General features: G+C 27.9%; 1 protein-coding gene across 1 annotated transcript; it reads right to left on the bottom strand.

The window, feature by feature from the left end:
* Positions 1-21,107: 21,107 nt before the first annotated feature.
* Positions 21,108-23,740, bottom strand: LOC106684630 (zinc finger protein 502). Its single transcript, XM_014426827.2, has one exon. The coding sequence runs from the start codon at positions 23,581-23,583 to the stop codon at positions 21,982-21,984; it is 1,602 nt and encodes a 533-aa protein (XP_014282313.1). The 5' UTR covers positions 23,584-23,740; the 3' UTR covers positions 21,108-21,981.
* Positions 23,741-23,768: the final 28 nt, after the last annotated feature.

The raw sequence follows: 23,768 nt of genomic DNA on the forward strand, positions 1-23,768 counted from the left end.
ATGATAAAAGAAAGTGGAGCTGAGACCAAATTTTTTTCCTATTTAAAATTTGTTTTCGGTAAAGTTTTTGATTTTTATGAAGTATTATCTCACCCAATAATAACCAATTGGTTTTAGAGGCGAAGAGTTTATTAAAGAAAAACTATTTAACTGGTATTAATTCTAGTAATGAAGCTATTTTGACATCGGCATATGTAAAAGCGGTTTTTATAGATAAATAAAGTATTAAACAAAAGTAATGATTTTTGTATTTTTATAGTTATTTTTTTTTAATAATCACTACGGGTTTGATGAAATTCTCTGTACAATGTTTAAAATTATTTAACGATACTGGTAAATGAAATTAACATTTTGAATCCACTCTTCGCCTATTGCCCATTACAATATGTGAACTCCATTGTAACAAAATTTTTTTTCAACGAATTATTATAATTTGCAATGATTTAAAATTATGCGACAAGATTTAAAAAAAAAAAAATATCATACTTTGCCTTCAATTTTCGATGATAAATAACTTTTTAGATAATAAATCCTGAGTGCAGAATAAGTTAATAAAATAAAAGTGTAAAATAATTTATTCAATTTAATAACAATATTTTCATTACATACCCTTTAGCTATAATGGATTTGAATCTCAGGTTTATTTTGATTTGCTTCAGGGAGTGAGTTTTCTTTTTACACATGTTGAACAACAGTTCCTATTCGCTTTATGTTTACAGTTTGTTTATTATATAATACATTTTTTTATCATTTTAATAGGTCGGTTTTTGATTGTGTATCATCCAAAGATGTTTTAATTATTATTAATAAAAATTAATAATTTTTGTATTTTCATTGTTATTATTTTTTAAAAATAATAATTAAAACATCTCTTTATGATAACCAATATTCTTTTAAATGTTTATAAATTATGACTTTAAGAAGATTTAAAAAATTGAATTGAAATTTAATTTCTATAACTTTTTATAGTACTATATATTTCTATAACTTATAACTCTCTATAAATTTTTAACTTCTATTTTTAAAAATAAAATATTGTTTGCCTAACCTTAATTTAATAACTTATCGAATAACAGGGTTTTCGTGTTAATTTTAAAATTTGTAGAAGTTAAATTTAATTTTACTCGAATTCGTATGAGAATTAGATTTTTTTGTTTTAGAATATAAAAATATCCCCCGACCATCGTGGATCAAATTTAATCTGTACTGTTGTCAAAAGAAGAGGGAATACCAAAAGTTAAAAAAAAAAAGAAAATTTAAAAACCAATGTATATTTTTTTCTTTAATCCTTATGAATTTTTTTTTGTTTCTTTGCATTATAAAAATTACGAGTTTTATTTGCTTAATTATGTTATGTTACTTAAATATATAGTTACCTATATATTTTTATTCTGTTTAATTATTTTCTTTAATCATTCTGTATATTTTTTATTCATTGGTTGTTATCTTTTTCTTTGTTCTTAGCCCCGATGAAGGCTGGAAATTCTGGCTGAATCGTTGGCATTATTAAATAAGTTTTTTATCTTATTTGGGTTATTCTCTAACCGCATCCCAACCATCTTCTCTTCATATAAAATATCCACGGTCAGCTATCTTAGTAAATATGTTAGTTTAACTTGTCAATAGATTTATATTTTAAGCTTAACCTGTAAGTCTTTATCCATCATCATCCGTACTTTTTATTTCGAAAGTTTAATTTTATTTAAATTATATTACTTACATTTTATTACTTAAATAAAATACCTTTATTTCTGATTCACTATAGTGTTTTTATTTCCCACTAATATTCTCTTGACACAATTGTTGCAAGTATCTTAAAATATTTTATTGCTACTCTCATGCTTGATAAAGTCTTATGACATATCACTATACTAAAATTGTAAGAGACAATAAATATTATAAAGAGGCTTCATTAAAAATCTACAATGATTTTATATCTAATACAATGCTGGGATTAATCAGGTGAAACTTTATCTCACCATATTGAAATCGAAGACTATTCGTACATTATGTAGAGTACTCTTTAGCCTATTGAGTGATTTTATAACTATTTCAACTCCTATTGTTGGTAAAGTTATATGATATATAGCTATATCAACTTAGTATGAGGAGACTATACGTATACTATAAAGACGCTTTACTATGAAGTGATTGAGTAATTTTATAACTTATACAACTCGCATGATAAATAAAATGATTAATGTGACAATATTAAAATCGAAGGAGACTATTAGTACATTATAAAGCGGACTATAGCCTGTTGAGTGATTTTATAACTATTTCAACTCCTATTGTTGGTAAAGTTATATGATAAATAGCTATATCAACTTAGTATGAGGAGACTATACGTATACTATAAAGAAGTTTTACTATGTAGTGATTGAGTCATTTTATAACTTATACAACTCGCATGATAAATAAAATGATTAATGTGACAATATCAAAATCGAAGGAGACTATTAGTACATTATAAAGGGGACTGTATAGCCTATTGAGTGATTTTATTACTAGTTCAACTCCTATTGTTGGTAAAGTTATATGATATATAGCTATATCAACTTATTAGGAGGAGACTATACGATATACTAATACGATATTGAGTGATTTTATTACTAGTTCAACTCCTATTGTTGATAAAGTGAAATGATAGAGTCAGTTTATAACTTGTTCAACTAGTAAGATTGATAAAGTGATACGACGAGATAATATGTAAGAATCTAATACATGTGACATAAAATGACCAAATAATTTTATATCTAATTCTTGAGCACTGTGATGTGATATGTCACTATATCAAATTAGTTTGAGGAGACTTAACTTATATTATGAAGAGGCATGGATGTATTATTTTGGTCATACAGTATTATTTTATTTGTATTAGGTTTTTTTTAAATTATGGGTTATCTTTCGTGCTTTGCCGTTGGTATTTTCGGTGAATAATGTCATATATTAAATAAGAACAAAGGATTTATCTAATCAGTTTCTTTTAGTAACTTTATGTATTAAAAACTTAAAAATAAATTATATTCTAACCAAGCTTTATTTTTCAATTTCAGCAATTTGTTTTACATCAATCCTCCATTTTAAGGAGTTATGTCTAGACAATTCATTACCTTACGTTATCAATAACTTTATAATTATTACATTGTTCAATTCAAGTTTAATTAGAAACTAACTCAAAAAATTACTATAAACATTCATTAAAAATAAACACAATTTTCCATTTTTTGTTCGCTTAAAAATGGCCCTAATTCTAAACTTTCCACAGGAAGTGACCATAATTGTTTTAAAGCATATTTTATATTTCACAAATAGCAAAATGAAATAATAAATTTTATGTACTCATGTATTTTATGAGATTTTTGGCAGTTCTCAATCGTTGGATTTTAGTATCTCTGGCCAATTCTCAAAATTAAATTTTGGGATTATTGTATGTAATATATTCTATTTTTCATAATATATTGGAAAACAACGTTCGTTAGGATAAAGCTTCAAGGCACTAGATGAGTACCCCTGGTGCTAAAATCTTGATGTAACCCTTACCTAATCTTGTATAACTATTGGAGGAGAAGAGATACACAAATTGAATAATTTTATTTATTTGTACGAAAGTTTCAATCTATATTTAAGGCCATCATTAGGGCTGAAAACAATATTAGAAATAACAACTTTAATTCAGAGAAACGTACGATAAAAATAATACTCAAACTTGGAAATGTGCATAACAATAAATTAGGTATATATTAGTTATACTAACTTACCTTAATATCTACCTAATTTATTGTTATGTACATTTCCAAATTTGTTTTATTAATTTTTTTTTTATTTCTCAGAATTAAGGTCGTTATGTCGTTTTGTTTTTCAGCCCTGATAAAGTCCTGAAATTAAGGTGAAACGTCGGCACAAGTAAATAAGTTTTTTTTTTATCTTTATTGATAGCATCTTATGACTAACTGTTAATTTCTATTAATTTCTCATTAGTATATGTATCTCCTTAGTGTATTGATAATCTCAGGAGCATTGCATTATGGTATAAAATTATAGAAGAGTTCCAGGATTGTAGTTTATGTTACACAACTCATTTAATCCTATCTTATATAATTTAGGGGAAAAAATTGTAATTTAAAATATTTAAAGTTTATTTATTTTTTTGAATTAGCCAAAAAACTTATTATTAAGAATTTTGCAATCTTATTATTATTAGTATATTTATTTTTACATTGGAAATTAGTAATAATAAATGTATGTAGATTACATAAGAAAAGGTTAAACAGAAATTGTATTTAAAAAAAATGACTACAAATCTAGAAAACTAAAATTTTGATAGTATAATGTATGTAAAATTATCAATGATTAAAAAAAAATATAAGTTTAAATAAAACGAATTTTGGATATTTTTCAATAAAATAACTAAACTTTAAATGTAATAAATTATATTCATTAAAATTATTATTAGACAATAATAGTTTGTAACTATTTTTAGAGTAAATCCATGATGTCTGAGTTCGCCTGTTTTTTCCTATTATAAAAACATCCAATAATAAGGAAGACTACGCTAATCATTTTTTTTACATTACTAATTTGTAAGCTAATAAATAAATTTTTGGGGATCTTGAGGTCCATTTAGTTATAAATAACTTTATTTTGATGATATGTTCCATTTAGGGTCTGTAAAAAAAAAGAAATAACCGACACTTACCTTCCTTTATTTTAGTCAGTTTTAGTATTAATGCTAACTCGTATAAACGTAGAGTTAGTTTGTAGTGAGCAGTTATAAGTTATGTAGAATACACCAGCTAGGAAACCTTCATCACTAATTTTTTTCTATTTATTAATCTCAATTTATATTCTGTAGATTTTAGTGTTTCGTTATTAGTTTAGAAAAACCATTATTCACCATAATTGTTTCATTTTAGTATATGAATATAAAAAATCGTCGCTAAAATATTGTTGCTTATTATTAATTAAACCTCAAGATCTCAAATGTTTTTATGTATGTTCAACTTTTTATATTTCTTAATCTCTCCTATTTACTTTACAGAAGTGTTATGAATACTTTTAGTGGCTGTTCACATTTTGATAGGTTCAAAGATTCAACATATTTATACTATTACCTTGATAATACAAAGAAATACGTAGTAATCTTAGAGTAAAAAAAAAAAAGTTTGATTGAAAAGCATAATAGATTTAATATAAAGGAATAAATTATAAAAATTAAAAATACGTACATTAAAAAAGACAATATCCTGACTGACACCTCGTATATTTGAAAAATTATTTCCTCTATCAAAAGATATGTTATATTGAAAAAGGATAAATTAATCGGAGAATTTAGAAGATTAAACAACGCTGAATTAAGAGACCTACACCTGGTAAATATAATTCAAGTTATAGCGTTGTGGCGTATAACATGGTAGGGCTTAGTAACGAGCGGATCCCTAAAATGTTAATAACTGGTAGACTGAACCGACTGGTAGACCGAAACGTAGATGGGAGGATTGCATTAAAACTGATTTAGTAGAACTGGGTCTAGAGGATGTATGCAGAGGGCGTTTGGTGGTATCGGTATCGAACCTTTTAGTTCGTTAGGCCTTCATTATTATTATTAAAATATATATATATATATTTAATAAATCTATGTTTCGTTCTAGAATATCTCAAAAAAAATTCCTGTAGTTAAAGAAAAATATGTAGCTATCATAAAATAGTCCCTTAATTTTTTTTTTTAAATTTTACTATTCATTTTTTCGTGCTTACACACAGCTTAAGGGACGATATTTTAAGTAAATTACAAATTTCAGACAATGAGATTTATTTTTACTAAATGTATTAAGAAAAATATGTTCAAAATTTATCAAATTATTTAAAGTTATTTGTCTGGTCATCTTAGTCCCTTTATCATTATATTTATTTACGAGGAGAAGATGGTTGGGGTGCGGTCAATGAAACACAAATAAGTTAGTCATACTTATTTGTGTTTCATTGACCGCACCCCCAACCATCTTCTCCTCATTTATCATCCACGGTCAACTATCTCTCATAATTATATTTATTTACATTATGTATCTTTATTTACACTTCTATTTTTTAAAGTTTTTTGGCATCCTTCCTAGTCATTTTTGACCGATGGGATGGAGTGGAAGGAAGGTTGTCTAGAGCTAACCATCCGATTCTAACCATGGAGAGGATTTTAATTTTTCATTTCGTGGGACCAACACAGAAATGAAAGAAGTCTACCATGGCCCCAGGACGAATTGAATTCTAACCGGCGCCGATACAGTCGTGAGACCCTCAGCTACAAACAGCTCTAATTGAAATCAACCAGACTTAACTAATTTAATTCAATTTAGAAGATTTCCCGAGGGCAGTTTACATCCAGTTAAATCAATTTTACTGCCTTCATATTTTATCTAACTCTTTCTGGTAGCTGAGGTGTATTAAGTTTTTCAATTCCTTCTAAACGAATATGTCTAAAAATAACCAACAAATACTGTGAGAGGAAATTTTATTATTTATTTAATATCTTTACTGAAATTTACAATTTTACATAATTATACATTTAGTAAATTTGATTTCAGTTATGATAGGGTGATATAGGCGTGTAGAGAAACCACCCATTGGTAGCACTCTAATGACGTTTTTCCACAGCAGGTTTCGTGGCCATCTTTTTTTCAGGCGCCTCGGAGGATTGTTAGGAACAGAAAAGGTCAGAAACTCGTAGGTTTGGGTGGTTAGGGAGTTTATAATGGATGAAATGATATCTGGTTCGGGTTTGTGGTTCATATGGAACATTAAGATCTTTATGTATGGTTTTATTTGTGACAAAGCAAGGAGCATTGAGGATTTTGGCTTGTAAGGATTGGATTCGAGATGAATTCGAAGGTTTAGTGGAGCCCCAAAGCTCAACCCCGTATTTTCAGATTGGCCTTATTACAGTCATACAGATCTTTCTTTTGTAATGAATTGGAAGTTTTAACCGTTTGTACAGTATGTGCTGTAATATTCGAAATCGACGTGCAGTTTTCTGTCTTTTCAGTCTTGTGTGAGGGTGAGAAGAAACAAAAGAAAAAATGGTCATAAAACGAAGTAATTAAAGATGATAAGTAAAACCATACCTCAATGAGGTATGGAACTTCTTGCTGGTAGTTAGATCCTCTTTGGCGATTAATCAGAACCCCAAAAAATACACGATTTTATGACACAAAAAATCTTTTCGGTTTGAAATCACCTTTATTCGTTACTAACATGTGAATAATAGATAAAAGTTCAAATTCACATAAAATTCACTCAGTAATAAAATAAACTGAATGAAATGTGCAAAACAATAGTAAATAAACAAAATTATTCATGTCTCTGCTTTATATTATTTTTTCATTTATTTTCTATCAAAGAAAACTTTTTAATTCTCTTAATCTTATTTTAATCAATCTGTAATTGTCGTATTTTTTTAAAAATGTTTATTTAGTTAATTATTATTAATTTCCATATTATGTTTCAGTCAAAGATCTATCAATTTAGATAGTGTTTAGAATATTCTTATTACTATTTCGTGTATAAACCAAATACGTTTTATTCTTGTATTGTAATTGTAAAGTAATTTCGGGTATTAATCGCTCTATATTACTATAACTATATACTTATGGAAGTTATGTGAATTTTATATTATGAAACATTCCTGGTGAGTTCATGAATATCTTACGGTTTATCAATTTATATTGTTTTTCTGAAAGGCGTTTCCCAAACCCCTTCTTGACTTGATTGTTAGTAAGTAGATGTGATGCGTTATGCACTGTCTAAACTTGAATATGGTTGAATGCGTGCAGACTCGGTGACTTCGTGACTGCATGATTCATCGGATGCTCTCTTGTGTACTGTGTCACTTTGCGTGTCAGAATTTATTAAGTCCCTTCATAAACCTTAATCGCTCTCCCAGGCTATGACCATGTTACTTAAATGGTTATATATCATATTTTTATTGCTTCCTTGCTCAAAGATAAAACCTTATAATGTTACTCTTGCTCACCTCTGTATCCATTAGAATTGTTTTAATGCTGTTTCCAATTTTCATATTAGGTACTAATCGAACATTTTTCTTGAATAGTTCTTCACGATCAAGTGTTAAACTGTTCATGAGTTATTCTCGTATAAGAAATTGATATTTTAAATGTATGTTTAAACAACCCCCTCATCGACGCATATCATTTTGTTTATGTTGTTTTTTTACAAACAGATTTTTTTTTTACGGTAATAAACCTTTACTCTAACCCCTATCTTAAGTTTCATGATTTGGTTTCTTACTAACTGCTCAGTAATATGTATATTGTATATATCTTCTTCGGCTAGCGTAAATATTAATTAACCATTTAAAAAAAAAAGTTAAAAGATATTGAACTGTAAAATGGAGTTTTTTATTAATAAATTTTTTATTTTTTTATGATAGGCGGATATCCAAATGGGGACCAAAATCAAATTTAATTAATTTTCTGAAAATTCAAAAATGTGTTTTAACAGATTTTTTATAACAATTATTATTTGTATCTATAGTTTTAATTTAGATGATATGAGAAATAGACTTGTTTAGTATTGTTAGGCTATTCAAAATTCGGATTTATTGTATTTTTTGATAAAAATTTAAAACTGGGAAAAAATTCTAGATAATTAAAAATATTATTATTTTAATCGGGAAATAATTATTTTCTATTACGTTGTAGCCGTGAGTCAACCCTGTGGGTTCTGGAGCCCTACTGGGATCCATCCAGCCTCATAAAGTGGAGCTTTTTTACCCTTGAATGGATAAAAATCTCAGAAAAAAAAGTTTGAGCGTAATCCTGACCAAATCACCTCCTTGCACAACCGTTGGTCTAGTAGCAGTACTTCCTTACAAAGTACTGAACCCCTCTCCCTTCATGGGTAGTGGTACAGATTTTAATTTTTTATTATTTTAATCAATAACCATTCTCAAGACAGACTAGTTGTTATAACTTGATTATTATAACTAAGAGAACCTTATTAATGTGTGTATTTTCGATGATAACTTGAAAACTAAGAATTACCTTAAGCCACTAAATTTGATTCCGTTGTCATATCCAAAGCCGATTTTTTGATAGCTATTGTAGCTTATACCCCCCAAGCGTATTTTTGTTTTCATTTATTCATAATATATATTCATTTATATCTATATATATTATATAAGTATATCCTATAACTTATATTGCCTCACATTCTTTTTGATTGACTTAGAATATGATAAGTGAAGCAATAAAAAATATTAGACTATATTTTAAATATAATTGATGTTGTTTTTATTTAAATTTACACTTTACAGTTTTGTCATACTGATTAAAGTATGACTTGTTTTATTCAATTAAAACTTTTAAATAATCTGTTAAGAATGAATATGCTGTGTTTATTTACTTAATATAATTAATTAATAAGTACTTAATAAGTAATAATTAATATGTGCTTAACAGGGGAACAACATTAAAATTACAAAACACATATGTATTACTTTTATATAGATTGAACTTTGAATTGTTGATTGTTGTGGAATAGTCCTAATACAAACATTATTTAATGTTGTCTAATTCCGTAAATACAAGGGTTTTGAATTCATAAACGTGAAATTCTGACTGTATTTGTGCATGTTTCTTCTAATTTTCGAACTAGCATAAACAATAAAATTGGTTTTTATTTGTACAAATTTGATTAGTGCTATATTTGCTTGTTTTTTTCTTTGTCTTTTTTTTTTCAAATGGCGAATAATTTGTCTTAAATAGTCTGAGTAGTAGCAAGAAGCATATCATCCCTACGTTTGCCAAATCCCGTATTATAAAAATTAATAGTGAAGGTTTCTACTAATTGTACAAGAGCCTGGTGGAAAAAAAAGTTTGTTATTTCAATCCAATTTTTTATTACTTTATTGAAAAGTTTATGTAATTACTATCCAAAATTGATGAGTATGCCAAGTCCAGTTAGAGGAATACAAACTGACGGCTGTTTCAATTTTTTTAAAATAATGTATTTAGTGTTTTTACAACTTTATAAAAATGTATACAAGTAAATTATAATGACATGATACAAACATTTGGAGAATCTACCCATTAATAGAACTTTAATAACATTTCTAGAGGAGAAGATCTCGGAGCCATCTTCTTTTCAGACGCCTAGGAGGATTATTAGGTAATGAAGGAGATGCCAGGTTAGAAAACTGGATTTGGGTGGTTGGGAAGTTTATGAAAGAAGGATTGGTGTCTGGTCCTGGCAACATATGGAACATTGAAGTCCTGACGGATTACTAGATTTGTGACAATGGAGCATGAAGATTTTTTGACTGTAGGGATTGGATTCACTAAATCGTAATTTAGCGGAACCCCAAAGCTCAACTCCGTATTAGATAGGCCTTATAATAGTCATGTAGAACAGTGTTCAGACCGTTTGTCTAGTAAATGTTGTAATAGTCGGAATCGACGAGCGGTTTCCTGTCTTTATAATATCACAGTTAATAATCTCATGAAAGTGCTGCTGGCTCTTTTAAAATTGTCAAAATATATCTTAATCAATTTCCTATAATCATCTACAATTTCACTTAATCTAATTTGATTCAATTTTCACTGTATATTACATTGTAAAATTCTAGACATTACATTGTAGAATATTACATACTAGAATTCAATTTTTTTTTTAAGCCAATATCATGAAAACTACTACTCCTACGAAGATTAAGGCCATAAACCACTTTTTAGTACATTTAACTAACTTTATTTTGAGTGCAAATAGACATATGTACGTCTCATCCTTACTGAGATGTAGATTTCCCACAATAAATTAAGTAACTACTGATATTGCTGTTAAATTTTATGAAATGTTTCTTTTAAGTTTCGTGGGAACTATTGAACGTATATAGGTATCTATAAAGGCTCATATTTTAGCAAATTTACTGAACTTTAAATGTTGTCCTCTTAGGTTTCCTAGTGTTGTTTGTGGTTTTAAAGATATAGAGCTCCGAATGAAAAATATATTTTTTTTTTAGTATTATAAATACTACCTTGTATAGAACTATCGAAGTTAGAGGTCATAAACTACTTTATAGTAAATTAAACACACCTTAATTTGAGTGCTAATTGACATATGTATGTCAAATGGTTTTTGAGTTATAGATTTTTCAAAATTAATTCACTGATTTTCTAGTGCATTTTATACGAAATGGTGCTTTTTTTATAAACTATTGAACGTAAATAGCTGTATTAGGTCTCATATTTTAGAAAATTGACTCTACTTTAAATGATGTCCTATTAGTTTTTCTAGTATTGTAGTTTGTTTCAAAGATGTATAGCTACAATTGAAAAATTATTATTTTTAAATTTTGAAACAGCTGCTAGTTAGTATTCCACTAACTATTCTTGGCATTCCCATAAATTTTTACTAGTAATTATACATAATTTGTATTAAATTAATCAAAAATTGAGGTGAAATAACTAGCTTTTTTTCACCGATCTCTTGTACTATAATTAGAAAAAAATGTATGTTTAAAATGCTGTACTTAAATATTGGCTGCAATCACATTTCATTTTTATCCCTATTACTGAATATTAAAACCTTATTTTTATATTTTATAACCTATCATTCCCGTGTCATATTCATACTTTTAATTTTCGGTATACGGGAATGATTGGTTATAAAGTATAAAAATGAGGTATTAAAATACAGTAATGTACATAAGGTATAAAATACAGCAAATCAAAATTAATTTAAAGTGATTGGATCCAATAATGAAGTACTGCGTTTTTAACTTTCATTCTAACGTAATTTTTTTCCCCCTCGAAATTATGTTCTAAATGATTTTTATGTATTGTATTGCTTAACGCAGGAATGAAATTAATTAACGTAGATATTGTAGAAAATTAGGAAACACCATGATTACGTTACTCTCCTCTTTTAAGAATAGTATCCCAATCATAATCTCTATATATCTATTAATTAATATTATCCCTTAATTCTAATTGGAGCTGGAAGGGATAGACTGTTTTGGTAAGCAGATGCAGGCCACAGTCTGGCACCGGGGATCGGGATGTCCTTGGCTGTCTGGGGCCCTTCTTATTACCTTCTTTATTTCTGTCTTTTTTTTTTTTCATTGAGTACCTTGTTGTAAATTTCGTATCGTAATTTCTCGTTATAAGCTGATCGTTAAAAAAAAAAAATTATAATATAAATTTAAAATCTCTAAATCAGTGTTTGATTAAAGAGGAAATAATAAAAAAAATTACCTATTGATTCACTCCACTTCAAAACGAAAACGAGATCATTATGTCTTTCAATATTTTTTAATAATCTCTACTTACGTAATTAGTCCTCAATACAATATTTCATGAAAATGACATTTGATGAACTATTTACTGCTGTTATTTAAATTTGTTATTGTATGATTAATATGAGACGTGGAATTGCAAAAAGTGATCAAATTAAATTTAGATTATTTTCCATTAACCCCCAACAATGCCTTATTATGTAGTATTAAAAAAAAAATTATTGAATATTCATTTTACTTAATTAAATTTGTACAAATTTATAATAATTTATTTGAGTCCTGTTTGATATATAATATGAATCGTGCAAAGAGGAATGAACCCGATTTTTTAATTTTTCAGGAACCCAAAAATATAAATAATTCTTCATGATTAATACATAAATAATCAGAAATTTCGTAGACCAAATTTTCACTAAGCAAAAACAATTTTCAAATTGAAATAAAAAGGAACCAAACTCTTGACAATTTATTTATTTTAGCATTAATACAAAACAATTTTACTAAAAAGATATAACAATAAAAATAAAATATTTTTTTATAATTTTGGGCAAGAATCCCAAAAAAATATTTTTATTTTGGGTTTTTTAAAACTATGACGATCCTTTTGGTGCTTCAAGCCGCTGTTGAATCCTGAAGAACAGGGTTTATTGTGGTATATATATTTATTATATATTTTTATGGCGAAAATAATAGTATTGATGATTTAAAAAAATCAAGGATAAAAGAAGGATCTAGTGTAGGACTCCATAGGGAGTGTTGGGCCGACGTAAGAAAAGAAAAAAAAAAGAAGGATCTGCCTTGTGGGGAATTTGAAATCTGTGTTCCGATAAAACCTTGAAATAATAACAACTTAAGTAATATACCTTGAATACGAAGCAGTTTGTAGTACCTAATCAAATAACAAAATAATCTCTCAAGAAACACAATTTAAAAAATGCAAGGGTTCTCCCAAAAATCACTTACAGAAGGGTACGAAATTTGTGCTTGTCGGACTCCAAAAACAATCCCTATAGGAAAGTAGGGGCGGTCACGTTTCCCGTCACCCGACGGTCACGTATATTAATTATTATTAAAACCCTAGTTTTAATGATATAATTTTAATATAAATAATTATTATGCGAATAATATAATAATATTATATCTGAGTTTTTCAGAATTAATATTTGAATAAGACACTTATTTTTAGTTCTCAACATACCCAACAGGTAAGGGAAAAGACCAAATCCGAAAGAGTTGAAAAAAATGAAATATTTAATACTTGATACGAAGCATTATTGAGAACCCCAGTCTGTCACATGTTTATTTGTTATTTTGAATAGCTCAAAATGTTTCAAAGCTGAATTTTATTACTGTAGTGTTGGATTATAGGTCATTTTTTGTCAGGCATGAATTAATTAAGTAAAAATGGTCAAATCTAAACATACGGAGTTGAGCTTTGGGGCTCCACTTTGAATACCTCTCGTTCCTTATTTTGTTACAAATAAAATCATACATAAAGACCTTAATGTCCCATATGTAACCGATCTAGCCCGAACCAGATATCATTCCTTCCATTATAAACTCCCAAACCTTGCTTCCTGTTCCATTCTTGACAATCTTTGGCCCTGAAAAGAAGATACCCACGAGACCTGCTAATGTAAAAATGTCATTAGAGTGCTACCGATGGGTAGTATCTCTATGTATAATTATGTACAGTTGTAAATTGCAATAAAGTTTTTTTAAAAATAATTAAACTGCTTAAAAAATTTTTATATTCTTTTTATCAAATAGCTTTGATATACTCAAAGCAAAATTTCAATTTAACAAATAATTACTTAGATGAAATATAGCTTATAAAAATGTTTTTTAATTAACATTTTTTTTTGTATTTTACATTTCGAGCGGGTGATGTATTTTTTTTTTTTATTCAAAATAATAAATAACTCTTTTGCCGAGTTTACATTTCAGCATGACAATGATGATAAAGTATTTAGGAATATAGTTTAGAAAATTAAAATATTTCAAATCTAATCTGAGATATTGAGATACAGAATAAAATAAGCCACTTCTTCAGCTTTGATTTTATATAATTTTCATTAATTAATGCTATTTAATACGATTAGCTATATATATCGCAAAACTTCACGTTGAGAAATAGTTTAGGTAAAAATATATTTTAAAAATGATTCATTGATTAAAATCTTAATTTTATTTAACTTTTTTTTTTTCATCTTTAAACTTCCTACCTGATGAATAATTAAAAACTCTGTTTTAGAAGATATATATCACCAAAATAATTTCGACATTTTTGACATATTAAAATTGTTTTTGAAATTAAAATTATATTTGAATTTCTTTTATATGGTATTTTGTATAGTAAATAAATAAATGTTAACTTATAAATAATACGTAGTAATTATTAATGAAAAATTTCAATATTTTATATTAATTATGTAATTAATTCAAAGTATTTTAATGTTTAACTTTCCGTAGGTGAACTTTAAGAATGTTCCATATTCTTTTTTAGTGATGCGATAGTCTGATAATAAGATACCTGATCTCACTGAAAAAGAATTCGTTGGACCTTACTCCGATAATATGCCCGGTCTCTTCCTGGGCGAAGAATTCCTTCCAGTGTGGCTTGGAACCTATTATTATTTATTAGTAAATAGGACTTAGTTCTTATAACTTCGGGTCGGTGAAAATAATGTACGATTGTATTTAAAACTACAACGTTTGTTTAGAGTTTTAATGTTTCAATTGTTTTTTATCTATGAATTATTATATTAATAAATTAATATATTTATAGTAAGTGACACTTGAATATATTCGATTAGTTGTGGATTCTTAATTATATTTATTGGTTTCTTTGCTAAGTAATCAACATAAATAGAGATTTTAGGTAACTGTTGATTAGTATCTGTGAACTGAATCCGATTATGTTTATTTAAAAAAGCATTAAATTCTGCTAGGTTTGTTTTCTACTTTTATAAATAAATGTTTACGATTCATTATTGAGTTAACTTTCTGAACCTTTCAGGAATGTGGAGCTCTTAGTTTTACTTCAAATATTAAAAAATGTTTAATTTTAGAAAATTATAGCAATTTTTTAAAATAAATGCTTGAAGAAGTTTGTGGGGGGGTGCGGTCAGCAAAGAACAACATAAATAAACAAAACAATATTTATTTATTTTATGCCGACGTTTCAACCTGAGTTTCAGGTCTTCAGCAGGGATAGTGGCGTGTAAAGGGGGACGGGAAGATGTTAACTTTTAAAATAAATATTCGTAAAAAAATTTTTTTTTTAAAAAGTTGATAATAATTACTCAATTTATATTTCTAAAATAACTATTTAAAAATATTTGCGTATCCGTGGCGTTGTTTATTTTTCGGATGTATATTCTTGTGACAGTAGATATTTGAAGCTTTCGATACTCTATATGAACAGGTGTAATTAATTCATATAATAAAAATTCGAATTAAAAGGATATTAAAATACGATGTAAATATACATTTCCAAAATAATTATAACCGACTAGTCAAAATACTTTTGGTCCGAAACGAAATAGAGTTTTTTTTTATTTTTTAATATTTTTTGTTGATTCCTGGCTAAGATAATTTACAATTTTTAATTCTGTTAATGCTTTAACGCCTTTTCTGAGTTACTCCTTTAAATCATCGGAATAGATTGTTTATTACAAAACATTTTAATCTGTTATGAATATATTTCTATTTTCGTTCGCATTTCCAAAATTAAGTAGAAAATGTAACTTACACAGACATACGCCTATGAAGGTGTAGTTTTATAATGTAGAAGTATTTGTTTAATTTTTTTTTTTAAATTTCTAAACTAAAAGCAATCATCTTCGTAAGATTAATTTTTAATTGAAACATTAAATTTTATTAGAGTTTAAAGGCACAGCTATTTAAGTGGAATTTTTAAGAACTGAAACGTTTGTAAATAAAATTAATAATAAAATAAAAGGGAACTGTTTTTTTTTTTTTTTATAGTATGACGTTTTTGAAATCATAAAATTTCAGGTCAAATATCGTGAATTATTAAAAAAAAAATCTTATGAATTTTTTTTCTTAAAGAAATAATGTTGATATTAAGTATTGTTAATTGACTCTTGGTTGAAGGTAAAAGATTAATAATTAATCAATCATTTTAACGTTATACAAGAGCTTTTTTTTCTTGTGTTTCTATGTTTTACGACCAAACGTCATCCAATTCGAATGAAGTTTGGAAGGCCACACTGTTTCATTATTTCCTGATGGTTGAATTGAAGTAAAAAATATATTTAAGACATTTTATCTGACAATTTTATTAAACCTATTTTAAAATATTCATGTATATTTAATTACAAAAAGTATAATAATGCTGAAATTTTTAAGCTTTCGTCAGAATAGATAAAACAAATAGCAAAATGTGTGTTTATTAATCTAAGTTGTGCAAAAATTCAAATAATACTCTTACACTATATTTTTTTTTAAATGGGAGAAAAGGGGTTTATTTTGTTTTGAGATTATCTTATAATAATAAGGTTGTTTTTATTTATTAAAACTAAGAACGTCGTAATAACTTTTGTTCTGTAATATAAGACATATCAACATTCCAATGTTGTATATTATATTAACGATAAAATTTTTGAACTGGAGTTCTGTAATAATCCATTTTATGTGTCATATACATATTCGAGATTAAATAAAAGTTAAGATCAAATATTATTGAAGAATTTTACTAATATAGGAAAACTGGCCATTGCGCTGTAAAGTTATTTTTTCTTTATTGCCAATAAAGTTAAGGAATGAGCCAATAAATAAATATGTATTAGTATTTTTTTTTCTGTGGCTAAAGTAGTTCTTCAAAAATAAATTATTTTCACCTATACCAATGCGTCTGTGGTGTAATGTAGAAAATAATAATAATTGAATAAGGATTTTTTTTTTCACTGTTACAGAAGGTAGATAAATAAGATATTATGTTCTTTAAAACAAATAATTAATCATATTTGCTTTGAAGATTATCTTCTAGTAAAAAGGTTTTTTTTTTATTTATTAAAACTAAGAACGTCGTAATAACTTTTGTTCTGTAACATAAGACATATCAACATTCCAATATTGTATGTTATATATAGGATAAAATTAAATATTATTGAAGAATTTTACTGAATAATTATAATTGCAAATATAATTAATCATCCCTTAGTTATTTATTCTGTATCTTTTTTTATCTATGAACATCATTTATGGAAATTATCTTTATTTTAAAATTTTTACTGATTATAATCAAGTCATTAACTATTTAATTAGGTTACTTGCATATTAATAATAATGATTATTATGTAATTTAAAATGTATTTTTTAATTGTTGGAAAAATTTCAGTTGTTTAAAATACTTTTAATAATGCTGTGAATTATGTAGAAAAGTCAGTTTTATGATTAAATTTGGTAGATTACTAAAATATTTTATTGTGCAATGAAAGAATTACTTGATTGATTTTCTTCTTACTAATAACTCCTAAAAGCTATCTTAAATTGATGCCAAATTTCATTTATAATAAGAGTAAAAATTAATTTGTTAGACAGCATACTTTCTACTGGGCCTATTGAATTTGAGTTATATCAATTAATATTTTTTGGAATACTTTCTATTTTGACTCAAATAATGTAGAAATAAATTATCAGACGATAAGTTTTAAAATTCTGTTTATTGTCGCCCTAATTAAGTTTAAATATAATTATAAAACAATTTTTTTTCTTATTTATTACCCCTAAAATCGTTCTTAAGGTGAGTTCTAATTTCATTTTATAAAAATTGTTAAAATTAATTTTTAAGGAGGTACACTTTATTTTGTTTTGGACCTGTACAAAACAAATTTTTTTAAAATACTGTTGTTGTTTTTCTATCTAAAGTGGGGAAAAAATTATTTTCCTATTTATTAATGTTATTATCTTATTAATCCATCTTTAAATCGGTTTCTATTGGACCTATTGAAGTGGAGTTATATTAATTAATATTTCTTATTATATTGTTTATTACGACCCCAATAAAGTGGATCCAATATTTTCATTTTTATTAATCCATCATTAAGTGAGTTTGAACATTATTTGATATAGAGTAAGAAAATTAATTTTTAAGGTAGCACCCTTTCTATTACACTTTTTAAAATGTAGCTATACCAATCCATAAATTTTAAAATACTATTTTTGTCACTGAAAAAAAAGTATTGATTCTTTTCTTATTTATAACCCCTAAAATCGATCTTAAAGTGAGATCGAATTTCATTTAAAAAAAGTGTTAAAATTAATTTTTATGGAGGCACCCTTTCTATTGGACTTATACCCATTAATATTTTTTAAAATACTGTTTTTTTGTTGTTTTTTTTTCAAAATACAGTGGGGAAATATATGATTTTGTTTTCAGGGTGTATAGCCTAAAAGTGGATTTATTTTCTTATTTATTAATATTATTATCTCATTAATAAATCCATCTTTAAGTGAGATCTAATTTCATTTGAATTTGATAAAGGGTTTGTTATTTATTTATTTTCTTAGTTGTAAACCATGAAAATTATTTCAAAGTGATGTTTAATAACAAAAATTTATTATTAGAGCCATCTTTTTCCTATTAATAATCTATCTTTAAAGTGATGCTTAATTTCATTTAATAAATATTATAACAATAAATTAATATGGTGATACCTTTTCTATTAGACCTATTCAAATGGGAACTTGCCAATTAGCCCTTTGATACTGTTTATCAAACCTAAAACGGAGAACAATAAAATTTGGTTTAATGCACTTGTATCCATCAATGAGAGGGTTAAAGACTCGTATAGTAAAAATTTCCGAAATATTTTAGTAAATTCCAATAACTTGTGACATAAATAAAAAAAAAAAAAGTAATGATTATATTTTTTTTAATATTTGTTTGACATGTCTCAGATATTTTTTCAAAAAATGTCAGAATAAAATAAGAATCAGATAATTTTGGGTTACAATATTGATGTTTAGTAAACAGTAAGGTTCTTTACCAATTTAGCCTATCAAAGCCCGAATTCACAAGACCTGGCAGTGCAATCCTCCCAATGACGTCTTGCTATGTACTTTTATTTGCTTTTTGGTCATTTCATATTTACTACTTAACCTGCTAATTTAAATGGTTACAATGTTTTATTTTAAACTAACAAAAATTAAGTACTTATTAAATATATTATTACCTACAATATCTTTTTATTATATGTTAGTTATTAATTTGCTAAATTAGGGCGTTTGTTAACTTGTACTTCACTTTAATAAGTTTACAAGTTACATCTACGAAGTTTTTATAATTTGATTTGATAATTTATGAAAATAAAAAAATCTGATTAATTAATTAAATTATTATATATTACTAACTTCTTATGTCATGGTACTTTTTCACTTTTGTATAATAGTATAATGCCAGTAAAATGTCAAAAAAGGAAAAAAAAATATAACCATTAATTAAAAATTAATCAATTATTTGACATCAAATAAAATAAGCTAATTTAAAAAGTTCATCTTTCATGTACATGTGGATTATTATTTAATTCTTTTAAGGATTAATTAAGATATTACCTGTTATACTTACGATGAGTGTGAGCCAGGATTTCTGTATGAAGCGTCGCTATTAAATGTTTCCACAAATACGATCGAGACTCTCTCAAAATTTACTACTTTACGAGATATAAAGCAATAGATAGTTTTTAATAAATCTCTTCTTGGAGAAAAAGTGTATTCATTAGAAGTTTGATATCCTTTTACTAAGTGAATTTATCAACCTAGTCCCTCTCCAAAGTTATCTTATCATTTTTGACGTCTTGTCCCCTTCACCGTATACAAAGAAGTGGCAGAATATTATGAAGTTAATGGAAGTTGTATATGAAATTGGAATAAGTAAATTTCGAAAAATAGTAAGCATACATTAAGGTAACAACTAATTGTGCAAAGCAAGAGGGTAAATTTAAAACTAAATTGATTTAAATGATACCCTTAAGTTGATTGAGTAAACGTATTATTTATACGGAATCAGTGAAGGTGAACCATATTCAATCATATTTATAAGTATTAAAAAAAAAAAAAAGATGCTGTTGCTTCAGGTAATAGAAGGATTTTGTATGCTAACCTTAATGTTTTAATATTCCAATATTAATACTAAAGGAAAAATCACGTTGGGCTTTTAAGTAATTGGTAAACGAAAGTATTACACTTTGTTCCTAAATAAGTCGATATTATGTCATAAGATTATTGTTTATGCCAATTCTAATCTATAGAGACGTCATTTTGACTGCTTTCTTATGACACACTTATATATTATAAATAAAAATAATGAAAATAATAGTTACTGTAACTAGGGAAAGTGAAGACAAGCACCAATAAACCAGAATGTAGTAGATCGTACTAGAGCCGATAGTGGTTTAGTTTAAGGTTGTAGAGATTCAAGAACAGGTTTCAAGTTCGTAAACAATTCTTCGTTCGCCTCTTGATCAAAGTTCTGTGTTTCATAATACATTACCTCATATATGCATAATATTATTTCTCATTATAGTTTACTCTTTTATATAAATTCATTTTTGATAAAAGTACCTTTATGACTATATCTAAATTTAGACAATACATCATGTCTGAATTTTACCTTTTTAAATATCTGTATTTTTTGAAAAATAAATTACCATAGTTAAATGATATATTTAAATGGGTGAAATATAATAATAAATACACATATATTTTGCAAACTTGTCCTTTCGGTTTATTTTTTTTTTTATTAGTTTTTTTTAATTTTATTACTATTTTAATTTTTTTTTTTAATTTTTATATATCTTCCTCAAACCTAATTAACAAAACAGTTTATGAAAACAAATATTGCTTTGGAACCAGAACAAAAACACTGTACACAAAATGTTACATCTTTTTCCATTATCATCAAATACATTTAAAGAGTATCCAATATATATTGATATATTTATATATATTTATATGATATATACAAGTCTAAAATATATTTATATATACTAGAACCACATGAGAGGATATTTTCTTTCTTAACTTAACAACTACGATTAAAAAACTATTTAAAAAAATTCCAGGAACAAAAACCATCAATTGTTTTAAAAACTTAAAAATAATAAAAAAGAAAAGGAACATTTGTTTTATAGATAAAACAAGTTTCTCAGTCTTGTAAAGTGTATACAAAAATGTTAACATACATATATATATTTCATTTAATATCCTACGTTTCTACGAGGTAGTAGGTCTTCATGTGTTCAATAAAACATTTTAACTTAAACACATGTAAAAACAAATCAAAAATTACAATATTTATATCACAGTTCTGGGCTGTTTCATTTTAATTAATACTGATATGTATGGAAACTTAAAAGTTTTTATCATAAAATTTTGTATATAAATAAATAAAATGTGTAGCGGGTCCTGGCAATTTTATAGAACAAACGATAAAAATCTCAAAAAACTCGGGTTAAAAGGGTCACGAGACACAATTTTCAACCTATTTCTAAATTACACCTAATGCTTCAAAATATCAATATTTAATTAAAAATCATTTTGTACTTTTTCAAAAATTCTCGTTTCGATAAATGGAATGGATTTTTCATTAATAATTTACATTTGAAAATTATTGCTACCTTGGCACATGTAATATAAATAGCACTAAATTTTCACATTACCCTGAGATGGAGCCTAGGGTCAATCTCCATTTTCTTGTAGCTGGACGCGAGGGCCTTCTTCTTGTGGGTTTCTGCGTGTTTCAACATGTGGTCTTTTCTGATGAAACCTTTTCCGCAGAAATCGCAAGCGTATGGTTTGTCACCGGAATGTAGGCACATATGGCGGCGGAGGTCTGTCTTGTGGTTGAACTGCTTAGGACACATCTCGCACTTATAGGGCTTTTCTCCGGCGTGCTTAGACAGGTGCTCGAGGTGTAAGTACTCCTGGGTGAACCTTTTCCCGCATCTCTGGCACTTGAACGGTTTTTCACCTGAATGGAAGCTCTTGTTATGCTGGGTTAGGTAGCACGCCTTGTTGAACGTTTTATCACAATCTACGCACTTATGCACTACAGTTTGTTCCGTTGACGTAACTTCGGGCACCTCGAGGTCAGGCACAATGGCCAATAGCCCCCCCACACTCGAGAAACCGCTTAGCGAGCTCTGAAATTGAGAGAAACTCGGAAGCGGCTCATTGAAATTCGAAGTGTGGGGGGGCATTCCATTTGGGTACGGAAAGTAATCCTGGAAATCATCCTGTGGCTCCGGCTGAGGCTGGTACTGGTGGAACTTCTCCTCCAGTGGTGATGATTGAGGGGGGTGGTGATGACTGCTCATGGGCATCGTAGCTGGATCCATTACACCACTCTGCTTAACCGCGTTTTTATGCAGTGTGGTGTTATAATGTCTTTTAAGGTGCCCGGAGCTGGTAAACCACTTATTGCACGCACTACAATTGTAAGTCTTCGGCCGCCGCGCTTCATTTGATTTCCACGCGCCTCCTCCCTTTGGCAACACGGGGTATTTCGGTAGTTGTGAAGAACTCAACTGCATCACCTGTGGTGGTTCGAAATATGATGGAACTTCGACAGAATTTGTAGGCGACGACATCGTAGTTGAAACACTCGCGAAATCCGGTGACTGATTTCCATTTTCCTCCTTGAAGTACCTTCGATCAAGCCAAAGATTCTCTTCACCCTGAGGTTGGTAGACTACTTTTTGGGAATCTAGATCGAGAATTTCGGCTTGCTGTTCTTCTTTGATGTAGTCGAAATACGGAGGGTGTACTGAAGCTTCGTGTTCAGCGAGCATACTCGGGTCGCAGATGTAGCCACATTTGTCACACTGAGCCTGAGAACTGGTAACTAATCTATCAAATGTGTAAGGCTGGTACCTGTACGAGGGCTGCCTCTGTTGGATTCTCTGGAAGGCTGAATTATTTTCTGAGTAGTCGAAGAACTGGAACTCCACTGGCTCTGACGTCGGAGTCCGAGTCTTCTTCACGTTGTTGTTGTCCTCGCTTCCTGAAGCCCCCCATTTGGTTTGGAGGTTCTCTTTATGATAATGCAAATGAACGTTTAAGGAATCATGTGTATCGAACACGAGACCGCAGTCATGGCAGGTGAGGTGCTGTGGTGGCTGCTGTTGTTGGAGCTGTGGTTGTTGTTGAAGCTGTTGCTGTTGTTGGAGCTGTTGCTGTTGTTGAAGCTGTTGCTGTTGTTGTTGAAGCTGCTGCTGCTGTTGTTGTTGTTGTTGAAGCTGTTGTTCCATCATTGATGGTTGGGGAGGGGAAAAATCAAAACAAGAAACAAAAAAATAAAAAGGATAAAGTACGTGATAAGAGTTGACTTTTCGTCACATCCTGGGAAGGCGAGAGCGACCGAGGTACACACACTAAGACGTAAGAGAGCGAACTGATCTTGGGAGAGGGCACGGGTTCCCCACTCGGCTCTCCCCCC

The sequence above is a fragment of the Halyomorpha halys genome, unplaced genomic scaffold (assembly GCF_000696795.3).
Source record: "Halyomorpha halys isolate HHAL.00 unplaced genomic scaffold, Hhal_1.1 Scaffold30.1, whole genome shotgun sequence".
In the NCBI taxonomy this organism is placed as follows: domain Eukaryota; kingdom Metazoa; phylum Arthropoda; class Insecta; order Hemiptera; family Pentatomidae; genus Halyomorpha; species Halyomorpha halys.